General features: G+C 43.7%; 2 protein-coding genes across 2 annotated transcripts in view; one reads left to right on the top strand and one right to left on the bottom strand.

Moving 5' to 3' along the window:
- Window positions 1-578: 578 nt before the first annotated feature.
- On the bottom strand, window positions 579-3,430 carry acd (ACD shelterin complex subunit and telomerase recruitment factor). The gene has a single exon (XM_085168630.1). The coding sequence runs from the start codon at window positions 3,173-3,175 to the stop codon at window positions 1,496-1,498; it is 1,680 nt and encodes a 559-aa protein (XP_085024756.1). The 5' UTR covers window positions 3,176-3,430; the 3' UTR covers window positions 579-1,495.
- Window positions 3,431-4,153: 723 nt separating this feature from the next.
- gan (gigaxonin) overlaps window positions 4,154-10,235 on the top strand; it is a 25,317-nt gene continuing 19,235 nt past the window's right edge. The window contains exons 1-6 of the mRNA XM_085168628.1: window positions 4,154-4,419; window positions 5,078-5,301; window positions 5,415-5,529; window positions 5,622-5,972; window positions 6,206-6,274; window positions 9,426-9,577. Of these exons, the coding sequence (XP_085024754.1) occupies window positions 5,117-5,301; window positions 5,415-5,529; window positions 5,622-5,972; window positions 6,206-6,274; window positions 9,426-9,577 (872 nt within the window). The 5' untranslated portion in view covers window positions 4,154-4,419; window positions 5,078-5,116. The remainder of the gene's footprint in view (window positions 4,420-5,077; window positions 5,302-5,414; window positions 5,530-5,621; window positions 5,973-6,205; window positions 6,275-9,425; window positions 9,578-10,235) is intronic.

Genomic DNA, 10,235 nt, shown 5'->3' with positions numbered 1-10,235 from the left:
CAGCATCACTTTGTGAGGTTTTGATTAGTTCACTTCACATTTTTTGCTTTGAAGTGTGCATTACTGAACCGCTGCATCAGCTCGACTTTAACAAGCACGGTCTTCAGCGACACCTCCTGGACGAATAAGGAACAACTCTTTTACCTTTAACCAGGAAATCAGAATATTTGATCAGAAATAAACACCGAGTCTGATTTTCAGGCTTATGAGCCTTCATACTGATGAAGAACATGAAATATGGCTGCATAAGAGCCTGGATATCGATACTGAAAAGCTGCCAAGTTTAAAAGAAAGAAAAATATCTACTAATGCAGCTTTACTAGTGTTTTGTTTTCTACAAATATGACTTTGACTGAGGTTTGGTCCAAGGATTCTACTACAGGTGAGACAATAAAGCTGCTGAGCTTCTACTGTTAATACTGCTCTAATCATTTCCACACTGAACAATGAAAAAACACAAAAGCACAGCTCCAACGATGCTCTGAAACATGAGCCGGTTCTATGGAGAAAACTACAAACATCCCTTTTTATTCATCTGCCAAAACAGAAAACTGGGGGGGGGGAGTTTAAAACGCAGATTTTTACTCAACTGTCACAAATATTCATTTATCAAAATGTGGAACAATCAAACATTTTACATTTTTGCTTTCATGGATAATCAAACAGCTGCTGAAGACTTCTGACATCAAACTAATGTCAGCGAGTGACATTTCCATTAATCACAGACAGGAAAGGTCTGAAATCCCAAAAGAGAGCAAAGCCACAACCTCTGCACTTACAGAACATTTAACAGCAAATGATTGAAAAGAGACTCCAAACGTGTTTTATTTGGACATTTTAGCATCTAGAAGCTGTGAAAATATTCATCTTTAACCCGTGACAGCGTCACACAGCATGAAACACAAGCATGGTTTCAGTGTGTGATGAGTTTGTGCATCGGTGTAAGCACAGCGTTCCTGCTCAGGTGTAAAGAAAACTGCCGTTTGGCTTTATTTTGGTCAGTAATTGTATTTAGTGATGATTTAACATTGTTATTTGTGTAAAGCTCAGCAAAATTTGTTAAACAAACATCGACTGTGTGTGCAAAACATTATTTTCGGTGCTTTTGTGAAATGCAAACCTCTTCTGTTTGCAAATTTTTAAACAAAATATCAGGAAAAAAATTTATCTAATTAAGTTTTAACTTCCTACAAGCCAAGGCGATGTCTTATATGCTCAATAAACCAAAATCAGATCAGTTTCTCATTAAATTAGGAAGCTCTGACTGAAACGCCAGCACTTTGTTTTTAATTGTTCTCGGAAAAAGAGGAAATCTTCATAAAAGCTAAATAAATAACAGCTGTAAATTCCCTCATCAGCTGATGTGGACCTTCGTTTGATAAACCAAACCATCCCAAACAGAAATGGCCATCAGAGCGGCCTGAGGACACCATCATAAGCGACAAACTGAAGCAATACCAGAACAGAACTGAAGACAGACGAGAGGTAAACTAGCTCACGCTACGTTTGTAGGATTGTCTGTCTGCTTTGGAGTCACGAGATACTTCACAGCCCAGTGCAGCAGAGATTCAGTCATCCTGAAGCGACTGAAGTCCTGCAGATTCTGTCCACACACGCGGTACGAGTAAGAGAACGGCCTGCCGTCGCGATGAACCTTTGGAATTTTTCTCTGGACGCTCCCTGAAGCCCGTTTAGGACTGCTGCCGTCTTCGGCACTGGAGCCTCCTACCAGAGCGTCAAAGAGCCACGATGGAGGACTGCTGCTCAGCTCCGCCTCCTTGTCCTCCGCCAAGGTGGAGGTGTCGAGGGCTTCTGGTGTGGACTCGCTTTGCTTTCTCTTAACTTTTCCGTGTCTTGTCAAAGTTGTCTCCTCCCTTTCTTGGTCCACAGCTGGGAGGCTCTGCTGTGCTGTCCCGGTGCGATGTTTTTCCATTTCTGGAGCAATCACGGAGCCTGAAGCTGAACAAGAGGAAGTGGCAGTGGTGGGGAGGGCAGTCAGCTGTTTCTGGTAGGGTGGGAAGTAGCTGGACTCCACCAGGTGGACAGGAAGCTGCGTGCTGGTGGCGGGATCAGGCTTGGATTCTGCAGCAGAGGCGGGGTGCGGCGAGATGCTTGGTGTAGCGTCTGGAGACGCATCAGAGGAAGATGAGGAGATACAAGGAGGAGAAAATATGTTCCACGGGTTGGACAAAGGCTTGTCAGTCCCACCTGTGATCACATCCTCGTGGAGCAGGCTGTCCTCCATTGGAAGAGATGAGCTGTCACTGGATGCACAAACTCCTTGTACAGCTGCTGGCTGAACTATCTGCCAGTGTGCATCATCAACAGAGGGCTGCGTGGTCTCTGGAGGGTTGCAGACTTGCGGTATATTCTCCTCCTCCATCCTCTCTGTGCTGCTTCCAGCATTTTTTAGAGTCTGGACCTGCTGAGAGTCTTGTTCTGGGATAAGGAGATATTTCACAGGGACACTGAAACACTTCTCTCCCTTATATCTGATCCTGTCCACATCCCAGCGTGTGCTAGAGCAGGTCTGCGTGGAGTGACAGGTGGAGGTGGAGGTGGAGGGCTGCAGGCTCGCGGCGCGTCCCCTTGTCAGCTTCTCCCTGACGTCCTCCAGCACAGGCTGCAGACAGTCGTGCTGCCACTCTCCCAGCAGCTCGGATAGGTCAAATTCACACTGGCTCTTCTGAGAGTCCTCCTGACCCAGCAGAGCTCTCCACGTTTTACAGATCTTCATCCTGACAGAGGACAGGGTGGTGCAGCAGGGAGTGTTGTCTTTAACTGGACCTGCTGCGGTTGTAGCTAGTTCTCCGACTGATAAGTAGAACCTGCATTTAGTCTGTTCTGACGCCATGTGGAACTGCAGCCGGTAGTCCTGGATGCAAACCGTGCTGTTGAGTAGGCTGCTGAAGCACTCACGGTCCTCCTGCTCCTGCAGATGCTCCCAGGCTGACGCTGTGAGGACGGCTGGAATCTGGAGTACCCCATCAGACAGGAAGAGCAACCCGGTGGGGCCCTCGGTGTTCCCCGCCTGGGACTGGGACATCTGACCCACACCGATGACATGAGCCTTCAACCTGCTGCCCACCTCCTCCTGCTCCTCCTCCTGGCTGCCGTAGCTTAAAATGAGCCGCTCTATCCATGGAGACAGTCTGTTCCGCGGAAGCCGAGGCATGTCCGGAGTTTTAAACCGTACCGCAGAACAGTTACGAGACTCAGTCAGAAGAACACTCCCACCACATCCTCACTGTAGTGACAACTTTAGCAGGGACTCGGTGAAGTCCACACACTCGTCTCTCGCAGTGTCGCCATTTATATTTTAGCCACGTTAGCTGGACACTCGCTTAGCTTAAATACATGATCAGCGTTGTAACCTCTGTGCACTTCCGCTCTGCGCGCGGCGACAGTCAAGTAACCGACAGAAAACAGCAGCTCCTTCAACATAAAAGCGCAAAAGTTAATCGTTTTATTTTTATTTCGAACGATAACAAGAAGATGAATTATATATATATTAATCATTAGTCATATTAGTTATATTAAATTATATTAAACCGTCGAAGCCAAATACTCGGGTAAAATAGCGAGTTTATGCCTTTAATATGTATAGAAACTTTGACTGACATCATTCTATCGGGGATAGTTGTTTTTTTTCGACCATGAGCCGCGTTTTACGACATCCGCCATTATGCTTTCAGGCATGAATCCAATAGCTGCAAAGAATTTCCAGCATTACCCTCCTAGTTCCAGTCGCCATCGAGCATTAAAATTAGCCGACCGTTTTACACAAACTGAAGTTTTTTGTGATTCAAACTCGTAGTTATTGTGTGGAAACATGTGACAATAAGGGAATGGGTGTGGTCGTAAATTCTAAACCGACCAATCAGCGTCCATTACGAAAGTCAGAAAAAATAAAAATGCATTGCGAAAACTAAAATAAAATACATAATGAAATGTAACATGTTTTTTTGTCTTTAGAAACCAAATGTACATATTTATATCGGTTGTTTTATTCACATCTGTTCTGTTGCTGCACACATTTTAAACTGCACGCGTTCCGCCCTGATGCTGCGTTCAGGTGGTGTCACCAAAATACATTGCAAGCGGCTGTGTTAACTTTTTTTTTTATCTGTTTAAAGCCACCAAGATGATTTCTTCTTTATTATGAAAGCTTTCGAAACATAGTGGCTTGAAATATAAATAGATATATTCTCCGTTGTACGTTCTCCATTATCGTCACATACATTCGAGATGGATGTCATATTTACCACATTTTCCCAAGATTGAATGTAGCACAACACATGCCTTGACGTCTACTTCCAAAATTTTCGTCCTGAGTGATCAGAGAGGGTGGATGAGTGTTTCATGTAGTGTAGGTACGCCCTGTGCCCAGAAGAGAAAAGTGCATTTTCCAGTCTTAAGGTGAGATACTTAAAATTTGTAATCAGTAAAAGGAAAGGATGACACCTCAGGTTTTGCATGCACTGTAAACAGTCCATGTCGGAACCCCATGTAAACATAGCTCCACAGTTTTCATTTACAAAAACAATTTGCTAAAATCATTTAACGATGTTACTTTAAAAAAAAAACGTTAATGGCGGCGTTGTCCTTCCTTTATCACGGGAAATCTTTATCGACATGTCGGTTGTTTTGGTGCTATGCTAGCATTTACTGGCCAAACCTCATTTAGGAATATCAGTTCAAATTTAAACTCGATACAATCAAGATCGCTAACATATATAAATGTAAATCATTGGGTCCCATAGGTCCTCGGGTGCTTCCGTAATATTCGGCATTAAATTGATTCACTGAAAGCATGATATGTTAGCTACGTTTGGGTTTTGCTAACGCGGCCCGTTTACGCTCGCTGTACTGGCAGAGGACTAGCCACTCCAGAGAAGTCCTTTATTTAAAAAGAAAGTTTCGCAATGAAGAGTTTATGTTGAGACTTTTGAAACTCGATTTTAAGAATGGACCACTTTTCTTTTACTTGCCGTAAACTGTGCATTACTGTCATCGTATGTTCGACAACATTAGTTGGTACTGTTTGAAGAAGCTCAGTTTGGCACTATGTTGGCAGGAGTGTGCTGTGCGTCCTCGGGCTGTCGCAAGCCTAGACATGCCCGACACTGCCTCCAATGAGCCCGGTTCGAAGGTTTCGGATCCACAACATTCCCAGAGACTCCTGAGAGTCCTTCGCACCTTTTGGCAGGAGCAAAGTTTCCACGATGCGCTGCTGGTGGTGGACGGAGAGGAGCTTCCTGTCCAGAAAAACATCCTGGCTGCTGCCAGCCCCTACATCAGGTCAGTCACAGCACAGATCGAACTGTTTGTAAACACCAGCCAGGGACAACAAGGGCGTGTCCAATTTTATTTAGTGGCAGTGCTCAAATGATTCTTGCTTTACTTCCTGTTAGGACCAAGCTGAACTACAACCCTCCAAAGGAAGATGGGTCTACTTACAGAATCGAGCTGCAGGGGGTTTCTATGGCCATCATGAAACAAATCCTGGACTACATCTTCAGCGGTGAAGTGAGTGGGGATGCTTTAAAAAGCAGAGTGCCCTGCTGATATCCTAATAGCGTGTGGCTTTCACTGACTGTTCATATGAACCTCACACACAGATCACCCTGAGAGAAGAGACCATCCAGGACATGGTGCAGGCATCCGACCTTCTCCTCATGACCGACCTCAAGTCTCTGTGCTGCCAGTTCTTGGAGAGCTGCATCACCGCAGAGAACTGCATCGGTATCCGCCTCTTCTCTCTGCACTATTGCCTCTACCACGTGCACTACGTCGCCACAGAGTTCCTGCAGACGCACTTCCGTGACGTGGCGCTGACTGAGGAGTTCAGGGAGCTGCCACCGGACCGGCTCTGCGAGGTGCTGTCCATGGAGAAGCTGAACGTGGGCAACGAGAAGCATGTGCTGGAGGCCGTGGTGCGGTGGTTCGCACACGACCCGGATGATCGCAGGGTGGGTAGCACTGGGAAGTCTTCTCTTTTTTTGCAGAGATACCTGCAGCATTCAGAGGCAAGTCTCATTGTCCAGCTTTAGTTTCGTATCAACAAAATACTGCTGAGTGATTTTTTTCCTATTAAATTCTAAACTTCCTAACTATAAACACTTTTCTTTTTTATGCATATAAAACTCTGTGAAGGGCTGGCTCAAACTGAAAAAACAAACTGTTATTCCATCTGAATTTGCAGGTACGCATGAAGGAAGTGATGTCTGCCGTGTGGCTGCAGGGTTTGGATCTGAGCTACCTGAGAGAGCAGGTAAACAGTCTAAATACTTCTTACCAGCTGCTACTGGCAGGCACAGAGAGACCGCGTTTGGATGTGAATGTTACACTGAAAACTGTTGTGTCAATGTAAATGTATGTCATGAAAACTTTAACAAGAAGCAGGAAGTATATTCGATTTTATGAGCTATGATTCTGATCCCAGGTTATCCTTTGGCTATAATGACAGCGTCACAGCTCAGGTTAAAGGCTGTAGCAGCTGAAATGCAGGCTGAGGCTGCTTTTCTTCAACATTAAGTGTGAATACAATGAGTCTCTTTCTCCCCGTGTCAGCAAAGCTAACTGACAAATGAACCATGGTTTTAAATCTGAGAAAACATCAAATGGCAGCAGAGAATTTCAGAACAAAGTGGCTCCTGTTTTCAACATCTAACAACACTGAGCATTAATAACTGAGTGCTGTGTGTGTGTAGTGGCTAAAACACACACACTTTGTCTCCTTCAGCCTCACCTGGTACATCTCCTTCACCTGCAGACATGGACAGTTTAGCTGTGAGCCAGTGATCCTCACACGCAGTCATTCACCATGAAAACTCTCCTGAAAAGCTTTTAGTGACGTCCCAGCGTGGGAGGAACTGCTGATTACCACCTTTATGTGGGAAAGCTGTGGCTTAGGGGTGGGCGATATAAACAATATACGATAGAAACGATATAAATTTGGCCAACGATAGAGATTTTGACTATACCGCTCTACCGCAATAGCGCATGTTGATGATGTCATCAAGCTGCGCCTGTTTTGGTCGAAAGCATTGTCGCTACCCGATCCGTACCGGAAACCCGATCGGTACCCCGCATGCGCAAATCTTACGTCACTTCCTCTCTTTGCCAGCATTGCGACATTCAATATATTTGAATGATATGGTTAGCGCCCAGTTAGCTCCTAGCATTTCTCAACAGCTCTGCCTCCTTTTCGACTACCGGGACATTTAAACAATGGATAATCCGTATCCGCAACAAATTTTTGCTTTTCTCCTCAACAGAGAGCGTCCCCCGATTGAACAACAGCGCCGTAAAATAAGAAGAATGGCGCCTAATTACAGAGTTAATAATACAGACTTTGTAATATGTCACGTGAAGATTCAGCAGCCAGATTAAGTGTTTACTGACAATTGACAGTGATAGCGGACATCATCATCACTATTCCAGTCAATCCTCTCCACACAGACAAGCATAAACACACTCGACTATCACTAAATCAAATTTAACACACGTTTGTAATGACGCTAATTCAGTTTACAATAGGGTTCATTCGCTCGGTCAGCAGGTGGCAGTATCCTCGTACACTGGGGAGTAAACTGCCATTAAACGAACAGAAGAAGAAGAAAACATCTGCACATGCGCGGTAGACCCGATTTGTACGGTCCGACTTTGCACATGCGCAGTAAGGATCGGGGAGTCCCGATCCGTCACTATCTTTTTATTTTTTTTTGTTTTTGTCTACATTATGTTTCATTATCGGAAACATTTTAAGAGATACTCATTATTCTTAACATCTTAACAGATACTCTGACCTGTAACTATCGTAAAACGCTTCGACCGGAAGTAGACACCTTTCGCGCATGCGGGGTACCGATCGGGTTTCCGGTACGGATCGGGTAGCGACAAGCATCACAGCGGCTACAACTTTTTTTTTTTTTTTTTTTTTTTAAATACGCTTTATTGACAAAGCACAAAATACAGATATACAAATACAAAATAGCAAACACAATGTCAGGGGGTTCGTATAAAAAAACAAAATAGACACAGTCTATTAAAGAATCACATGATATTGAACAGGGAACATAAGTTTATGGTTTTGACAGCTTTTTGATTTTGAGAATGTTGTATGGTTTTAACATATTGTTTGGTTTCATTTAAAAAGCACCGAAAAGATGGTTTTGCGTTAGAAAATTTCGACTTATGTATATGAAATTTAGCCAATAATATCAATAAATTAATCAAATAAAATTCGTTTGCCCTGTGCATGGGGTACTTAAAGAAAACAAACAAAATTTTCTCATAACAAAGAGAGAACCCAGAAAAGATAAAGGAAACAACAAAAACACAAAATTCTTGCCAGAAAAGTTTCGTGTATAAGCATGACCAAAATAAATGAGAAATATCTTCCTTCACACAATTACAAAATGTACAGTTAATATCAATGTCCTCTTTATAACTTACAAGAAAAGATCTGGTTGGGTAAAAACGATGAATAACTTTAAAAGATATTTCCTTTACTTTGTTATTTAATAGAAATTTCGACGGCAAGGTCCAAATCTTCTCCCATTCCAGGTCCTGGTATAAGTTATTCCAGTAGGCGACAGCCGTTGGGACAGGCTACAACCATTATCATCTGCAAATTATGCCGGGCGACAGTCATAGCAAAGAGATGAAGCACTTTTGAAATATGGGGCGCCAAAAACTGCGCTTCCTTCCAAAATCTCTCTCTCAGAACATGGTATGTCATGTTTAGGTGGAAACTAGCGAGCTAACTTCCTGTTAACTTGTAAATAAATCTGTTTTCATGGATGCATGGATGTTAAACTTAATTGTTACACCTGCTAAAGCAGCAACGCTGATGATTTAATTAAAGATGAAAGACTTTAGACCGTTTTTAACTCTCAGTAATGCCATAGTGATCGTTTGATATATGGACCTGCAGCGGAGTTTAGGCCCAGACACGGCTAGTGATGTCAGACTTAACAACTTTGGGACCTGAAGCAGACGGAGTTTTGGACCCAGATTACTCCGCGAAGCTCCTCACTACGGCAGCCGTAATGCTCTGACAATCCATCAAGCAGTGCGGCTTACCAAAGTTGTACTAAAACATTTTTAACAGATTTCTGCAGCCAAAATCGGTTCGAGGTCAGTAAGCACAACCAGAATTCATACATAAGGCACACTCTCGATTTATGAGAACATTAAAGGATTTTAAGTGTGCTTACAGTGGGGAAAATACGTTATACAGAAGAAAAGAATATATTGCGATATATATCGTTACCGGACATGCTTCAAATTACACCGCAATATGCATTTTAGGCCATATCGTCCAGCCCTACTGTGGCTTACTCAGTCTACTGCAAACATACACATGTAATATAAGTTTTGAGCTAACCTCGCTGTGTGCTACCGTTGTATCCCATCAGGCCATGGGGGAGCCTCTGATGAGGGAGGTGATCAGAGAGTACTGTCAGCCGGTGCTGACGCAGGGTCAGCTGCAGGGGGAGGCTATGCTCGCTGCCTTCAAACCCAGAGGGTATTCTGAGTGTATCGTCATCGCCGGAGGTGAGGATCGCAAGTAAGTCACACTCGCCAACTTTGTTTTGTTCTGTTTGGGCTTCATGCAAAGAAACAGAAGTTTATTTCATTATTTCATACATTTATTTTATTTTATTTAAGCTTTATTTATTGTGCTGTATTCTTCAGTGTCGGCTGATGACATCACAACTGAAGTAACCTTAACTAACCGGCCTTAACTCGCGTGTAAATTGTGTACTTTTGTGCCGTTCTGGAAGAATGACTCATGTGAAATAACCATGGCAGTATTTTTGCCTGTGACTATGAAATGTTGGTTCCATGCGTCACAGTGAGAGATGTTCAACAAAGATAGCCTGGATGAACATTTCACAGCTACAACCTGTGTCTACTGAGCGAAGAAAGGAAAGGTGGGGGTGGTGGGGGTGGTATATCAGCACTTGTTGGAAGGAGGAAAAACCAGCTGACGGAGGGAAAAAAAGATTGAAGCAGTAAAACTGAGCTGAGCGCTGCAGCAGAAGCTCGTTTGTATGCTGTGTCCTTCAGATGTTATCATGACTGACGCAGCGTGGAAACAAAGCAGATAACGTAGACTTTGAGATTCAGTTATCACCTTTGAACTTTTATTGCCTCAGAAATCTCACAGCGTGCTTCACTGTCCTGTAACCAAACCGTCTCAGCTGAGGTTAGTTCACGTCATG

Source organism: Neolamprologus multifasciatus, chromosome 7, assembly GCF_963576455.1.
Source record: "Neolamprologus multifasciatus chromosome 7, fNeoMul1.2, whole genome shotgun sequence".
Classification (NCBI taxonomy): domain Eukaryota; kingdom Metazoa; phylum Chordata; class Actinopteri; order Cichliformes; family Cichlidae; genus Neolamprologus; species Neolamprologus multifasciatus.
The sequence above is the reverse complement of the archived record's forward strand: the minus strand, read 5'-3'. Positions and strand labels throughout refer to the sequence as shown.

Coding starts and splice junctions, on each gene's coding strand:
- acd (XM_085168630.1), bottom strand. CDS start 3,175: ATGCCTCGGCTTCCGCGGAACAGACTGTCTCCATGGATAGAGCGGCTC.